This window comes from Protomyctophum parallelum, assembly GCF_964188405.1.
Source record: "Protomyctophum parallelum genome assembly, chromosome: 17".
Classification (NCBI taxonomy): domain Eukaryota; kingdom Metazoa; phylum Chordata; class Actinopteri; order Myctophiformes; family Myctophidae; genus Protomyctophum; species Protomyctophum parallelum.
The window spans coordinates 1,590,513-1,609,217 of NC_139719.1; the positions used below are offsets into that span (position 1 = coordinate 1,590,513).

The 18,705-nt window shown below is 38.2% G+C and overlaps 1 protein-coding gene across 1 annotated transcript in view; it reads left to right on the plus strand.

Moving 5' to 3' along the window:
• The window catches only part of LOC310874102 (uncharacterized protein), a gene marked incomplete at both ends in the record, with an annotated part of 93,874 nt that overhangs the window by 39,987 nt on the left and 35,182 nt on the right, over positions 1-18,705 (plus strand). The window contains one exon of the mRNA XM_083786777.1: positions 13,214-13,740. Within this exon, the coding sequence (XP_083642903.1) occupies positions 13,214-13,740 (527 nt within the window). The remainder of the gene's footprint in view (positions 1-13,213; positions 13,741-18,705) is intronic.

An 18,705-nucleotide genomic window follows, 5' to 3' on the forward strand; every position in this document is an offset into this window, starting at 1 on the left:
CGTCAAACTACACAGAGCAGGTTGGTAAAACCTTTACTACGTTGACCTTTACTACATTAACTGTTAAAGGCTTGAACATGTTTGAACACAGTTGGAACTCAGTCCATTCATGTTAGGGTTAAACTGATAGCAATAGGTTGTAGCTAATGAAAAAATATATTTGAGGAACAGGGAGAGGCTTGTTTTAGAAGTGAAGCATTGTTGAGGTAAGAAACAATCATTTGGGTGACACTGGAATCAAAACAAACATTAGGACAGATATGGAAATAACAGCAGAAGTTTCATGTTCAAACATGTAATAATATTTTTCTCTTCTCTATCTTCTGTCTAGACTCCATACACCTCCTTGTGTGTAAAGAGGAGGTATTCACTGAGCAGCAGGAGAGAACCTCCAGTCTGGTCCAGGAGGATCCAGAGCCTCCAAAGATTAAAGACGAACAGGAGGAGCAAACCTCCAGTCTGATCAAAGAGGATCCAGAGTCTCTACAGATTAAAGATGAACAGCAGGATATAACCTCCAGTCTGATCAAAGAGGAACCAGAGTATCCACAGATTAAAGGGGAACACGATGAGCTACTTCAAAGATCAGAGGAGGATGGTGGATCAACAGAGACATTACTATTAGTGAAACATGAAGAGGATGAAAACATGCTAACAGAACCTGTAGCCAGCACCTCATCTAAAAGCATTGGAAAACAATCTGATGTAGAGGACTGTGGACCATCACAACCAACTAGTGATGATCAGCTACTCTCTTCACACTGTTCTGAATCTGACATCACTGAAGACAGTGATGAGTGGGATGAGACCATCGATGGCCAGTCAAGTTTAAACACAGTGAAATCACACAATGCGCAACACATGGGAGGAAAAAGTTTGTCTTTGAGCAACAAGCTGCTCCAAGACCTCAAATCACCAAAAGAAAGTCACTCCACGAGGAGTCACACAGGTAAGAAATGTTTTAGTTGTGCAGATTGTGGCAAAATGTTTAGCCTAAAGGGAAATCTGAAGAAGCATGCAATGATTCATTCAGGGGAAAAACCCTTTACATGTACAGTTTGTGGCAAGGGCTGTATTCATAACAGCGCATTAAAATTACACATGATGACCCATACAGGGGAAAAACCCTTTACGTGTACAATTTGTGGCAAAGAATGTAGTCAAATGAGTAATCTAAAAGTACACATGATGACTCACACAGGGGAAAAGCCCTTTACGTGTACAGTTTGTGGCAAGGGCTGTATTCATAATGGGGCATTAAAAGTACACATGATGACTCATGCAGGGGAAAAACCCTTTACGTGTACAATTTGTGGCAAAGAATGTAGTCAAATGAGTAATCTAAAAGTACACATGATGACTCACACAGGGGAAAAGCCCTTTACGTGTACAGTTTGTGGCAAGGGCTGTATTCATAATGGGGATTTAAATGTACACATGAGGACTCATACAGGGGAAAAACCCTTTGAGTGTAAAATTTGCAAAAAGGGCTTTATTCATACTGGTAATCTAAAAACACACATGATGACTCATACAGGAGAAAAGCCCTTTGCGTGTACAGTTTGTGGCAAGGGCTGTATTAATAATGGGGGATTAAAAGTACACATGATGACTCACACAGGGGAAAGACCCTTTACGTGTACAGTTTGTGGCAAGGGCTGCCGTCACACTGGGGAGTTAAAAGTACACATGAGGACTCATACGGGGGAAAAACCCTTTGAGTGTAAAATTTGCAAAAAGGGCTTTACTCAGACTGGTAATCTAGAAACACACATGAAGACACACAGAGAGGAAAAAGCTGTAAATGATGAGTGCTAATGAGAGGGGGGCTCTATCCCCTCCTTTTGGCTTGTGATTGGCTGATCACCCCATAGTGATGATTGGCTGAGAAATGTATATATTGAAAATAAATACTGCTAATAATGCTTGGGATTAAAATGTCATATTCATTCATATTCATACACTAGTGGTGCAATTGTACCTAGTATATTTGAATCACTTAGTTGTATAATTTGTTTAGATTTTCTTTATAGAATAGTTGTCTTCATAGAATGCATTGTAACACTAACAGAAAATATGTACTATGTCATACCTGTAAGAAAACTGTCTGTAAATTCTTATTTTTCTAATAAAGGGTTGACAGCTAAAGATCCTTGTGTTCATTACAAGAAGCTAATCACATCACATGTGTGTCACCTCCCTTAAGTATGGACGCCTTGTACTGTGAACAATACAGTGACAAGAACTGCTTCATTTTATATCCTTCATACCAAACAATTATACTATAAGGAACATGATAGGAGTATTAATTAAATTAAAAATCTAAAATCACACATGAAGACTCACACAGGGGAAAGACCCTTTACGTGTACAGTTTGTGGCAAGGGCTTTATTCATAATGGGGGATTAAAAGTACACATGAGGACTCATACGGGGGAAAAACCCTTTGAGTGTAAAAATTTTACTCAGACTGGTAATCTAGAAACACACATGAAGACACACAAAGAGGAAAAAGCTGTAAATGATGAGTGCTAATGAGAGGGGCTCTATCCCCTCCTTTTGGCTTGTGATTGACTGATCACCCCATAGTGATGATTGGCTGAGAAATGTATATATTGAAAATAAAAGTGAGGGCAGGAATTTGAAGACACCAAAAAATATTGTGTTTATTTTATTGCTTGGGATTAAAATGTCATATTCATTAATATTCATACACTAGTGGTGCAATTGTACCTAGTATATTTTAATCACTTAGTTGTATAATTTGTTTAGATTTTCTTTATAGAATAGTTGTCTTCATAGAATGCATTGTAACACTAACAGAAAATATGTACTATGTCATACCTGTAAGAAAACTGTCTGTAAATTCTTATTTTTCTAATAAAGGGTTGACAGCTAAAGATCCTTGTGTTCATTACAAGAAGCTAATCACATCACATGTGTTTCACCTCCCTTAAGTATGGACGCCTTGTACTGTGAACAATACAGTGACAAGAACAGCTTCATTTTATATCCTTCAAACCAAACTATTACTATAAGGAACATGATAGGAGCATTAATTAAATTAAACAGTCTACACATATTTTACTTGAACTTTCTACATTGAACATGACAGGAGTAAGTCCTAATGTTACAGAGTGCATACTGTCCATTGTACTGTATCTACATGTAGATCTAGTGTATAATAAGAAATGCTTCATGTTCTAACAAGTGTGTGTAAGGGTGGTGACACATTTAGTCATAGTAGTTGTGGACGTGAGTTGATGTTATCTGACAATTGGTATGAATGAAACATGTTTTTATATTTTATTTTTTACTGTACAATACCAGTGCATCTAGTCATAGGATACGGGAATTCCACTTCTAAATCCTGACAGTGAGTTTTCTCAAACAATTTCATGTCAAGGACTCCCAAAAAATTGTATTGTATTTGGCCCGCCGATCCCCATCTGAAAATATGTTGTTTCAGGAACCCCTCTGAAGCAAGGATTTAAGTTTAAATGTTTGCTGTGAAAGAATATATTCAAACATTTGGGCCACATTTTCACAACTTTTCTAAAATAGCAGACGTACAAGCTCGTAGTGTGCCACTCAGTGGCGCACTATGAGCTTGTAGATCTGCTATTTTTCAAAAGCTAAATTATAACATGTTTAAAACACCAAAAGGGGTTCCCGCTAAATGAGAGAAAACTCAACGCTAGGCCTGAAGGATCTGTGTGTTGGTATCACAAGCCATACAGACAGACAGACAGACAGAGTGGTTTGTTGTAGGGCCAGGCAATTCAGTTAAGTAATTTCGTTCCCATTGTTAATGGACAGGTGATAATGGGTTAGGGTGTGTAACCCTATTGCTGAATGGATCGACACACCAATTTGCATGTGGTCCTTTTAGTGTGATAAGTAGAGTGCATATAGCCTACTCCTACAGTATAGTGTGAATGGATGGAGTGGAACATGTATATAGGATTGGGAAGCATTTGCATTAAAATGATTTAGACTGTAAAATACTTTGCCTAGGCCTGCGACAACTTCTGAAAGGTTACAACAACAACTTGAGCTACTGGTCATCCCTACATTTGGACTTTACAAGGTTAAGCATCCTTAAGATCACGGTATCAATTGCACACAGCGATATATGCAGTCATTGTATGAAGTAATTCTCTCATGGTCAAATAGACATCTCACACATGCATGTATAAACTTGTGACAGGGTTGAATAGATTTTCTGCCCAGACCTATTTTCCTCTCTAGTGCTGCCATGTAGAGAAAGATATTTAACTAGGACATGTTAAACTACATGTAGCCTACAGACCATGTTAAAACTACATGTGCAGGACATCGGCAGCCACTTTCTTCCTGTTTTTGATGACAGATGGAACTGGAACATTTACAATATGTTCTCAGCTTCTAGATCGGCTATTTTCCTAATCTACAACACGTTATAAAATAGGCCTTGAGAGGATCAACCGTCGGCATACGAAATAATAAAAGAATAAGCCCCACCCATACGCTCACAGCATGTCACATTGTAAAAACATGCATGCATTTTTGCTTCCTTCTTTCATTACATTGAGTGATGATTTAAATTGTTAATTAATGAAACAAGGTTCAAATTCAGAGTAGAATAGGAAAGTTACATAATGTAGCTTTAACTTCATTATGTTTTACTACATCTGATCGTCATTTTATAATGTTTCATTTGCTTAATGTTTGATTACCAACTAATTGAATTGCCTTGCTGTTGGGAGCAGTGATTGGCCGTGTTTTGTTCTATTGGGATTGGGAATCATTTGCATTCAAATTATTTAGAACAAATTCATGTTTAAAATTGTGACATGGTTGAATAGATTTTCTGTCCACGCCTAATTTCCTCCTAGTACTGCCATATACAGAAAGATATTTCACCAGGGCATGTTAAACTACATGTAGAGACAATGTTAAAACTACATGCAGATAACATGTTAAAACTACATGTACATAACATGTTAAAAGTAACTACATGTACAATATGTATGTTGAAACTACTATGACTCTAGAATAAAAACGTAGAATTGAGTTCCGAAACAAACTCCCTGAAAAGTGCAGCTCTGCAACAACTGTTATTTACAGATATTTATACAGTTAAAACATGCATTTTTGCTTCTTCCTTTCATTTATATTTTATTATTTAAATTTTCAATTAAGGCAACAAGGTTCAAATTCAGGGTAGAATAGGACAGTAACATAATGCAGCTTTAACTTTATTATGTTTTACTGAATCTGATCTTCATTGTATAATGTTTGATATAAAACATTGAGTCGCCTTGTTGTTGGGAGCAGTGATTGGCCAGTTTTGTTGTATTGTTGGTGTGTCCCCCCCCCCCTCAATCTGATTGGAGCATCAGGGCCCTCTGTTAGCATTTAACAAGAGTTTGTTCTGCTTGGAGTCACTTTAACTCTGCTAGTTGTTAAGAGCTGAACTTCTCCTTTCTGCACCAACTGAAGCATTTATTTGGGCAAGTTTTGAGTTATGGCTTTACTACAAACATTGAAGTCCTTGGTCAACCAGAGACTATCTGCTGCTGCTGAAGAGATATTTGGGGTCGTTGGTAGAATTCTAACAGAGTACGAGGATGAAGCTTTCCACATCAAGCAAGAAACTGACCGCCAACGCAGACTACTGGATATGGTTTTACAACCAATCGTCAAACTACACAGAGCAGGTTGGTAAAACCTTTACTACGTTAACCTTTACTACATTAACTGTTAAAGGCTTGAACATGTTTGAACACAGTTGGAACTCAGTCCATTCATGTTAGGGTTAAACTGATAGCAATAGGTTGTAGCTAATGAAAAAATATATTTGAGGAACAGGGAGAGGCTTGTTTTAGAAGTGAAGCATTGTTGAGGTAAGAAACAATCATTTGGGTGACACTGGAATCAAAACAAACATTAGGACAGATATGGAAATAACAGCAGAAGTTTCATGTTCAAACATGTAATAATATTTTTCTCTTCTCTATCTTCTGTCTAGACTCCATACACCTCCTTGTGTGTAAAGAGGAGGTATTCACTGAGCAGCAGGAGAGAACCTCCAGTCTGGTCCAGGAGGATCCAGAGCCTCCAAAGATTAAAGACGAACAGGAGGAGCAAACCTCCAGTCTGATCAAAGAGGATCCAGAGTCTCTACAGATTAAAGATGAACAGCAGGATATAACCTCCAGTCTGATCAAAGAGGAACCAGAGTATCCACAGATTAAAGGGGAACACGATGAGCTACTTCAAAGATCAGAGGAGGATGGTGGATCAACAGAGACATTACTATTAGTGAAACATGAAGAGGATGAAAACATGCTAACAGAACCTGTAGCCAGCACCTCATCTAAAAGCATTGGAAAACAATCTGATGTAGAGGACTGTGGACCATCACAACCAACTAGTGATGATCAGCTACTCTCTTCACACTGTTCTGAATCTGACATCACTGAAGACAGTGATGAGTGGGATGAGACCATCGATGGCCAGTCAAGTTTAAACACAGTGAAATCACACAATGCGCAACACATGGGAGGAAAAAGTTTGTCTTTGAGCAACAAGCTGCTCCAAGACCTCAAATCACCAAAAGAAAGTCACTCCATGAGGAGTCACACAGGTAAGAAATGTTTTAGTTGTGCAGATTGTGGCAAAATGTTTAGCCTAAAGGGAAATCTGAAGAAGCATGCAATGATTCATTCAGGGGAAAAACCCTTTACATGTACAGTTTGTGGCAAGGGCTGTATTCATAACAGCGCATTAAAATTACACATGATGACCCATACAGGGGAAAAACCCTTTACGTGTACAATTTGTGGCAAAGAATGTAGTCAAATGAGTAATCTAAAAGTACACATGATGACTCACACAGGGGAAAAGCCCTTTACGTGTACAGTTTGTGGCAAGGGCTGTATTCATAATGGGGATTTAAATGTACACATGAGGACTCATACAGGGGAAAAACCATTTGAGTGTAAAATTTGCAAAAAGGGCTTTATTCATACTGGTAATCTAAAAACACACATGATGACTCATACAGGAGAAAAGCCCTTTGTGTGTACAGTTTGTGGCAAGGGCTGTATTCATAATGGGGCATTAAAAGTACACATGATGACTCATGCAGGGGAAAAACCCTTTATGTGTACAATTTGTGGCAAAGAATGTAGTCAAATGAGTAATCTAAAAGTACACATGATGACTCACACAGGGGAAAAGCCCTTTACGTGTACAGTTTGTGGCAAGGGCTGTATTCATAATGGGGATTTAAATGTACACATGAGGACTCATACAGGGGAAAAACCCTTTGAGTGTAAAATTTGCAAAAAGGGCTTTATTCATACTGGTAATCTAAAAACACACATGATGACTCATACAGGAGAAAAGCCCTTTGCGTGTACAGTTTGTGGCAAGGGCTGTATTAATAATGGGGGATTAAAAGTACACATGATGACTCACACAGGGGAAAGACCCTTTACGTGTACAGTTTGTGGCAAGGGCTGCCGTCACACTGGGGAGTTAAAAGTACACATGAGGACTCATACGGGGGAAAAACCCTTTGAGTGTAAAATTTGCAAAAAGGGCTTTACTCAGACTGGTAATCTAGAAACACACATGAAGACACACAGAGAGGAAAAAGCTGTAAATGATGAGTGCTAATGAGAGGGGCTCTATCCCCTCCTTTTGGCTTGTGATTGGCTGATCACCCCATAGTGATGATTGGCTGAGAAATGTATATATTGAAAATAAATACTGCTAATAATGCTTGGGATTAAAATGTCATATTCATTCATATTCATACACTAGTGGTGCAATTGTACCTAGTATATTTGAATCACTTAGTTGTATAATTTGTTTAGATTTTCTTTATAGAATAGTTGTCTTCATAGAATGCATTGTAACACTAACAGAAAATATGTACTATGTCATACCTGTAAGAAAACTGTCTGTAAATTCTTATTTTTCTAATAAAGGGTTGACAGCTAAAGATCCTTGTGTTCATTACAAGAAGCTAATCACATCACATGTGTGTCACCTCCCTTAAGTATGGACGCCTTGTACTGTGAACAATGCAGTGACAAGAACTGCTTCATTTTATATCCTTCATACCAAACAATTATACTATAAGGAACATGATAGGAGTATTAATTAAATTAAACAGTCTACACATATTTTACCTGAAATTTCTACATTGAACATGACATGAGTGAGTCCTAATGTTACAGAGTGCATACTGTCCATTGTACTTAACCTGTGACTACATGTAGATCTAGCGTATAATAAGAAATGCTTCATGTTCTAACATGTGTGTGTAAGGGTGGTGACACATCCCTTAGTCATACTGATGATGGTTAAAACTATGACAAAATAATAGTAGTTGTGGACGTGAGTTGATATGTTATCTGACAATTGGTATGAATGAAACATGTTTTTATATTTTATTTTTACTGTACAATACCAGTGCATCTAGTCGTAGGGTACGGGGATTCCAACTTTATCTACCGTGTTAGAATAAATGGCTTGTGAAAACCATTTACGTGTACAGTTTGTGAAAAAGGCTTTAGTCAGAATTGCCATCTAAAAACACACATGGAGATGTGTCATAAAGAGGAAAAAGCTGTTAAATGATGAGTGTTTGCTTTTCTTGAAATAAGTCATTATGTTGACACTTAATGTCAATTATTCAGTTTAGTCCAGCTAGATACATTAAACATGATGGACTATAGGCTACATCAATTGTTTTAATCAATTTTCAACATGCATAATGACCCATCGATATTGATATATGAGAAGCAGTGTTTTCCCACATTCTTCAGCAATTAAAATGTCACATTCATTAATATCCACAGACTAGTGGTGCAATTGTAACTTGTCTCTGTGTTGACATGTGTTGTTTGGACTAACATATCATCATATTGTGTTTAGATTCTCTGTATTATGTTGCCTGAAAATATTTACTCTGTAAAAAAGACTGTCCGTAATTTCTTCTTTTTCAAATAAAGGGTTGACAGCTACACATCCTTTGTGTGTTCATTACAGAAAACTCATCACAACACATGTGCTTCACCTTCAACTTGTAGGCCTACTGTGAACAATACAGTTAGTCATAAGCTAATTTACATCTGTAGTTCCTGAGCAGGCTCTTAAAATGCTTCATTTTACATCATGCACACCAAACAATTACTATAAGGAACATGATAGGAGTATTCATTTTACACACAACACACCTTTTACTTGAACTATTGCTACATTGAATGTGTCCTAATGTTACTGTGTGCATCCATTTTACTAAGCCTGTAACTCTAATGGAAAATAAGAAATGCTTATAGAAAATAATACCAGCACTCACGTAGTATCCTGAAGGATTAAAGCTTTATTTAGTTTCCCCCCAGCAGCAAACAACAGTAAGGACGTTTCTGCCCGAGAGCCTTCTTCAGCGTAAATCTAGAGAACACTGTGTACACTTATAAATAGGCCCTTTTGCTGTTACATGTTTTTTTATACTACAAGAAGCATGGTATTTATTCCAAAAAAATATATAGAATCACACAAAAATCCTCCTAGAAACCGGCACAGGTTGTTTTGTCTTTAGTGTTTAGATCCAGATGGATCCCATATACTTAATATATTGACACAGTTATTTTTGTGTGATTATATATATTTTTTTGGTTTACTGTTTCTTGTTGAATAAATACCATGCTTCTTGTAGTAGAAAAAAAACATGTAACAGCAAAATTATGATGTCTTGTATGAGGTGCTGTTGTTTGCTGCTGGGGGAAAACAAAATATAGCTTTAATCCTTCCAGGACACAACGTGTGCTGGTATTATTTTCGTTAAGACTGTATCTTCCACCCGTGACATTATGACGTGGAAATATTCAACCGAGTGCTTGCTTTAGCTTTCTTCTTCAAATAAGAAATGCTTCACTCAGTTCTGTGTATGGATGAACTGTGACAGAATAATAGTAGTTGTGGACATGAAGTGAGTTGATATGTTATCTGACAATTGGTATGAATTAAACGTGTGAAACATGTATTTCAGATTGACCAGTTACTCTTGATGGACAATTGAGTCCGCTACTGTACAATGCATGGCACAGGCTTAATTTAGTAGAGTGGGTTGTTGTAGGGCCAGGCAATTCAGTTAAGTAATTTCGTTACCCCCCCCAAAAAAGGGGACAGTGCACTCAGTACCCTCAGGGCTGGACTGAGACAACAATTCGGCCCTTCCGACATTTTCGCTGAATTTGGCCCAGACTGGCCCACCACAACCAGCGCGCAAATACTCTTTTGGGTCGAGGTCCATACAAATACTTTGAAATACAAGTCCTTAAACAGCACCACGTTTACAGTACAACATAAATGATACACAATCAACAGTCAAAAATGAGTGAGACACATGTTGTCCAGCTTATCACAATCACCATGTATTGGTTTCCTCATTGTCTGACTGGCAGAAACATGCTGACTCACTGGAGTATATTGCCCCCTTTTGGCTTAGAGGAGCTATCGCTCTGTTTTGTTCTTGTCAGGGCAGAAACACAGTGACTATTTGTATTTGAGACTAACATTACATAGAACAATGACAAAATTAAATACACTTATGCATGAACCTTTATCGTTTTAACTATTTGACTGCATTATGAACTTGAGTAGAATATGAATTATAATTAAATAAACAACCAAAGAATTGGGGGTGGCTTTGGCTTATCCTACACTTACACACAAGTGTAAAAACAGTCATTACGACGGCATCAAGGCCCACCAAAATACATTTTAGTCGACTAAAACTAACACAAAAACATTCCAGGTGACTAAAACTAAATGAAAACTATTGAAGAGACTATTAAACACAAATCTAAATTTGCTGCCAAAAACAACATGTTTGATATTATGGTAACTCAAGCCATGTGTGCCTGAGTAGTTCCTCTTGACGCATTGAGGAGCTTGTAGATCGCCTAATTCCGTGCGAATATATTATAATAATAAATAATATTACGGAAGAAAGAGGCAAACATCGTAAAAATAGCCGATGCAAGCTCACTGTGAGGTGTTTGATAATATTGTTATTTTCACATAAATGCAATGCCTACAACAAGTTCTTGTCAGGGTGGGGGGTCCCCAGTTAAAATATGATTATTTTGGGGGGTGCCCAGTTAAAATATGATTATTTTGGGGGGTGCCCAGTTAAAATATGATTATTTTGCGGGGTCCCCAGTTAAAATATGATTATTTTGGGGGGTGCCCAGTTAAAATATGATTATTTTGGGGGGTCCCCAGTTAAAATATGATTATTTTGGGGGGTCCCCAGTTAAAAAATGATTATTTTGGGGGGTCCCCAGTTAAAAAATGATTATTTTGGGGGGTGCCCAGTTAAATTATTTTGGGGATCAGGATTTGTTAACTTTTAATCAAACTAAAGCATCCAAGTGTGAAGGCACACTAAGTGGGACAAGAGCCTATAATAGGTGGCTGTAAACAGGTTAAATCCATTCATTCATTCATGTTTTCATCGTTTCATTCATCATTCAGACTGGCTGACTGCTGCTTGTCAGAGAGATGCTGTGAAGCTCTGGCCTCAGCTGTAAGCTCTAATCTAGTGTTGGACGTGAGCCTCAACATGGTGAATGATTCAGTCCTGGAGAACTGCAAGTGGGTACAATTTACAATTTAGGCATTTAATCCAGAGCGATTTACAGTAAGCAAGAACAAAAACATGGTCATACATCAAATACGTGAAAATAGTCATCAAGACTCATACGCAAGCTAACCTAACAACAGTGGAATAGCAATATAATGAAAAATTTATATACACTATGACTATAGAGCGCTATGTCTACATAAAATGCTATTTAAGTTACATAAGTTGAGCCTTTGCACATGCCTGCAAGCTCGTCAAGGCTAGGGTAATAAGATGGAGTCTGAAGAGGTGGGTTTTCAGACTACGGCGGAAGATAGGGAGTGAATCTGCAGTTCTGATTGCAATGGGAAGTGCATTCCCATTGCAATCAAAAATGCGTCTCGCTTGACTGGCAAAATATTGCCACCTATTTCATGAGCTAAATAGTGGATGAAAACAGGGAAAATAATCAGTTTTCTTTTATCGAATTAATGGAAATTTGCTTCCTATTTTCGAAAAGGCTTGATGGAAACTCACCTATTGATGCTTGTTGTTCTACTTCCTACAGTGTGAAACATGGAGGAGAAGATAGGCTTAATTCTACACTTGTTAGAAAATGTGAGTATCTGTCTCTTGGGTCAATATCACACATTAAAGATAGAATGCCGTGATCCCCCACCCCCTAAATCTTCAGGTAATGTGATTATACTTGGAGAACGATTTTTTTTAAGTGTACAGAAAGTGTTAAAATTATGTTTTTATGTGGCCACACCGACCAGTTCATTAAGTATGCCTGGTGGGTGGTGATCCACCTGAACTGAAGCCGCACCCACAGCTGTGTGATAAATGGGGAGGGGTTACGGGAGGCAATGATATATTGTGATGCCACTATATCACTGTCATCTTGATTGGGCCTTTTGACTCAAAGGCTTTCAGCTTTCTATTCAGGAAGAAACCAAAAATACACAGGGAAGATGCATTTCAATATTCTGACCTGTCATAACAACATGCACCTATCAACTGCCAAGCTTGGCTAGCAGTTTACATCAACCTGTGCCCCCCCGGCGCCACGGGGGGGCACAGGGGGTAGTTGCACCCTTAAATCAACCTCTTTGCCTTTTGTGCCCCCTCAAAAAACTAAATTTCCCCCTCAGTCATTTCATCCTGGCGCTGGGCCTGCTCTCAAGCCCATACGCTTCATGGACTGTCCATGAGAATAGACATACAAATCACCAATGCACCGCTCATGGCGTGTCGACAGTTTACATATCTGTTCTTTTGGATTTGGACACATGACGATGGGTAGCCTACAACAGAGCATGTGAGCGGAGCGCGAGCGGAGCGAGGAGCGGGGCGGGTGGATTTTGAAGTGAGCGCGGAGTGAGCGTAAAAAAACAAAACAAAACACAACTTTCGACTCGCGCTGCTGCGAGTCGACTCGTGATAATTTATCGATAAATGAATGCCCTAGTGCGTATACATGTGTGTGTGCGCGCGCGTGTATGGGTGCGTGCATGCTTGTCAGTCAGTCAGTCAATGAATGATGCATTTAGGCTGATGTTTGATGTATTGTTTTCTCATCAGATTTCCATCGTCTCACACTGGACACAAACACAGCACACAGATCCCTCTCTCTGTCTGAGGACGACAGGAAGGTCACAAATGAGAAGAAGGATCAGCATCCTCCTGATCACCCCGACAGGTTTGATAACCTGACACAGGTTCTGTGTACACAGAGTCTGAGTGGATGCCATTCCTGGGAGGTAGAGTGGAGTGGAGCTGGGGTTCATACGGGAGTGACGTACAGAGAACAGAGACAAAGGAAAGGACGTGGTGGTGACCATGGGCTTGGATGGAATGAAACGTCCTGGAGACTGGACTGTTCAAGAAGCGCAAGTTACCATGTCACACACAACAGTAAGAGGACTGTCCTCCCTGTCAGAGCCTCTAGAGGCCCCAACAGAGTAGCAGTGTATGTGGACTGTCCCGCTGGGACTCTGTCCTTCTACGCAGTGTGCTCTGACTCTCTGACACACCTGTACACCTTTCAGACCACGTTCACTGAACCTCTGTATGCTGGGTTCACGTTCTGGTCCTGCTTCCCCTCCTCAGTATGTCTGTGTGAGCAGAGATAGAGTCTCTATGTGAAAGTGACATCAGGTCGACATGGTTACAAAATCGTGGGATAAAAAATATTATACCAGATAGTTGTCCAGGCTCCCTCTAGTATTGTGACTGTGGTGGGTGTTACTCACTTATATATACATTTATAAATATACCGTATCATAAATAACGTCCATCAACACTGATGGTGATGATGATGATGATGTAAATATCAGTGTCATACTTGTGTGTCTCTCATGTAGATACAAAATGTTGTGTATATTTGATTTTTCATAATAGATGAAAATATATTTGATCATGTAATTCTCATATCGTATCAATCTTATCTTGTATATAAACCTTTTTAACCACTTGAACAACATACTTTGTTAAGGGTTCTGTGATTGGTCCACCAAGAACCTCTTCTGTGAAAATATGCGAGCAGTGCTAATTTTGACAGCAAATTGTTGTCATATCTGAAATGTTTTAGTCTAGTCTTAGTTTCCGACTATAGATTTTAGTGGACTCTACAGTCTACAGTTGATTTTGTCAACAACAATGTTGTTTGAAGAGCTGTGAAGGCATTGGTCCTACTCAGCTGTGTGCCTAAAATAGCCGATCTCTACAAGCTCACGAGTCACAACATGTCTGTGTGATGTCATGTCTGTAGGGTTGATGTGTTCACTTTCTCTGCTCTCCTACTGAACACGTTGTTGACTAGACTTCATGTCACTGACTCTCATCATGGACTTTGTCAATCACTCTGGATTCACTAAATGAACCAAAATCAGTCTATTCGTTGATTCATTAGATCATCGTTTCCTCACTCATCTCATTATTTTGCTTCCATTGAATATTAATTTGATGTTATTGTATGAAAGTCAGAATTGTTCAATAAATTGATTCTTAACAGTCAGTCGTTGCGCCTGTGTATTGATATTCATAGTGTTGTCATGACAACATGGACACAGCCCATTGGTCGTGTATTAACTATGTTGGGTCCATCGCGACACAGGTTATAATTTCATGAAAAGTAACTGTTTTGGACAAACGCGGATATAAGTCTCTATAGTACAGTACAACCAGTCTCTCTAGGCACAGATGCCAGTCTCTATAGGTAGATAGATACTAGGATATACAAGTTTTAGATAACATCAAAAAGTGTAACTTTCCTTCAAAAGCGTCATAAAGGGGATAACTGCTGGCCTAGCGGTTAAGTCATACACCACACATATTGCTCTAATGCTGGGTTCAAGTGGGTCAACGAAGTACACACTCACAACACCAGAGGGAGCTCTAATGCTGGGGTTCAAGTGGGTCAACGAAGTACACACTCACAACACCAGAGGGAGTTCAACAGACCACGTGCAACCCAGATTCGGCTCAAACAAGGGATTAAATTCATTAATACATTAAAATCCGTCCTATGCCAGTTTTCTGAAATAAATATTTTCACATTTTTTCAAAAAATAGCAGACCTACAAGCTCGTAGCGCGCCACTCGGTGGTGCGCTATGAGCTTGTGTATCTGCTATTTTTCAATATCTAAATTATAACATAATGTTTAAAACACCAAAAGGGGTTCCCGACCAAAAGACATGTGAATCCCTTGACTCCTTCAAAACCGCTCTCAAAGAGCACTCTGCCCACCCCTTTCTCCCCATATACTGTATACATATTGTTTCCTTTGCTAATTTCTTTATATGATTTCCAGTTTTTTCTTTTCTTTTCTTTTTACATAGAAGTGTATATTTGTAAGTCTCAAAATATTCTGATGCATTGAACATGGAAGGCCCTGTTGTAAATAAGTGTAATGCTTTATCATGGATTGTCCACAAAGTTTGTTTTTGTATTGACTGAGCTTTCGTTTGAAATGTACCCATTCGGCATACTGTGAAATAAAAACGTCAATCAATGTTTTGCACAGAAACAACATATTGTAATGTCATCAAGAGAGGTACCGAGCGGGCTAGTGTGAGGCATTGCAGAACCAGCAGGCTGAATCCATGGGTTACACAAAATAGCAGTAATATATCTACAAGCTCACAACGTGTCGCACTGCGGTGCGTTGTGAGCTTGTAGATCAGCTATTTTGACCATGCAACCCAGTGTAAAATCAGCCATTACGACGGCATCAAGGCCCACCAAAATACCTGTAGATTTAGTCGACCAGCATCTTATATTTAGTCGACTAAAACTAGACTAACACTAAAACATTTCAGATGACTAAACTATGACTATTTCATAACCTCATTATGAAATGAGGTTTGACTTTCCCCACAGATAATTAACTCAGACAGGTATATATATATATATATATATATATATATATATATATATATATGTATATATATATATATATATATATATATATAGGCCAACATGAGGCAGTTTGCAAAGACAACATAAAATATCCCAAAGAGAGAATAATAATGTCCAAACAGTGAATTACTTGTTGCCGTTCAGTCCTTGAGGTCCAGCTTCGTCCAGCCCTCAGCTCTAGGTCCTTCCTTGTACTGTCTGGACCTGAATGGAAACAAGACCACAATAACTTTTTTTCCCCGGTGATCCCTTTGAACATGTTTGTTTGACTGTACCCTGGCCTGTACTACATGTTTACATGACTGCCAATACAGTATTCAATCAATCAATTTGAGCCCGAGGCTCGGCCCGACCCTAACAATTACCCTAATGTCAGGCCCGAAAACCCGAAAAAGCCAGAGAGAAAATAGGAAAAAGAAAAATGCCACTATATGGACCTACACATATTTCAGGATGTCCTCTATCAATTGAAATGATGAGTAAGCAGCTATGACAAAGGGCCATGAAAATATGACCTTTTCAAAAACAAAAAAAAAAGTGGCTCAATTTGCCCCAGGTAAGGGGTAAGTTGATCCAAAATTGAACCACATGATATTTTAATGTAAAGAGCTTAAACTTGAACAGATAATGTATTCACGTATTGAACATAATTTAATAACAGTTTTCCCTTTTGCAAATAGTCTTATTTATCTGTTTATTTATTATTTAAACAATATAAAGACAATTAAATAAAGTTTGTTATTCAGAACCTTATAATATTTGCAATTATTGTTAATACAATATAGCAAATTTGCAAACATTTGCAAACATCCAAATTAAAGGTCATTCAGTATAATTTGAGTAGCTAATACTTAATACAAAAATATGAATGGTGATTCACATTAAGAAAATTGGCTCAATTTACCCCAAGGAATTGGTTCAACTTGCCCCATGGCCACTTTTTGACAAAACATGGCTAGCTTAATGCTCCAGGCTAATGTTTAGCTAAATGATTCACATGGGTTTTATACATTGGTATATCACCAACATGCATGATATATAAGTTTAGACCTGGGTGCTTTTGCTTTAATATAAAAATGATTATTCCAGAAAAGTTATTTTTTTTACTTTGACCAGCAAAAAACACTTTTTTGTGTATAAATGTACTTTCCACTTTGTCCATGTGTCTCTCATCTTCACAGTCAGGTTGAAATGGTGGGTGTGTCCTGATTTTGAGGTCACATGACAACTCATGTGTGTAGTTTTAAAGATACAGGGGGTGGTTCAACTTACCCGACGGTTCATCTTCCCCCATCCTCCCCTATACTAGAAATACTAATGAACTGGTATTGTACAGTAGCATCATGCTTACCGTACATGTAAAGACACACATCTACACACAACTTACTCAATTATCCATCAAGAGTGAATGGTCAATTTGAAAGACATGTTTCACATGTTTCATTCATACCAATTGTCAGATAACATGTCCACAACTACTATTATTCTGTCATAGTTTTACTCTCAATATGACTAAGGGATGTATCACCCTCCTTATAGACAGTTAGAATTAGAATATGAAGCATTTCTTATTATACGGTAGATCTACATGTAGTTACAGTAATAGTTTGGCATGCAGGATGTAAAATGAAGCGTTTTTTGTCACTGTATTGTTCACAGTAGAAGATGTCCATATTTAAAGGAGGTGAAGCACATGTGTTGTGGTGAGCTTCCTGTAATGAACACACAAAGGATGTGTAGCTGTCAACCCTTTATTTGAAAAAGAAGAAATTACGGACCTTAGTAAGTTGAACATGTATATAGGATTGGGAAAATTTGCATTTAAATCATTTAGACTGGAAAATACTTGGCATCCCTGTGACAACATCTGATAGGTGACAAAAGCAACTTGAGCTATTTGTCACATTCCTAATCCTAAATTAACCGCACCCACTGCACACAGCAATAGTCATTGTATGAAGTCATTCTCTCATGGTCAAATAGACATTTCACAAATGCATGTTTAAAGGTCCAATTCAGCCCGTTTGCAACCATATCTTTCCTGGGGGGGTTATGTGGGAAATTTGTGTTTTTAGATATTTTTAGTATTTCAAAGTGTCTGTGATGTCATGGGCACTGTTGGATTACTACAATGACAATAATGCTTTGCTGCACTTGTGGAGAGGGAGAGGGGTGTCTTTTACATATATGATAAAAAAATGTGTATCGATAGACAAATCTACTATGCCATGTACAATAGAAACACTGAGATTTTTGGATATACCAAATTGGATATGCCAAGATTGTCCTCAAAAAACTAAAACTAAAGTACTTGTTTTGAAGTCAAGGACAATGTATTAAAAGTTAGGCGCTTAGCTTCAAACCTTGTTGTAGTCATGGCCTAGAAAAATGTCCAATAGTAGTCTTGACTACTGTACCAGTGTTTTACAGATGTCCCTAAACATATACCAGGTGATTGCAGCTCATTCAGAACGCTGCTACTCAAGTCTTTAGGTGCCACCCGTTCATACCTCTAAGGTCACCTGGTAAAGGTTTGCTTTATGATCCTAGAATTAAAACATAGTATTCAGATGAATGTGTAACATATCTGAAACAAACTCCCTGAAAACTGCAGCTCTGCAACAACTCTGTTATTTTTATCACAGCTAAAAA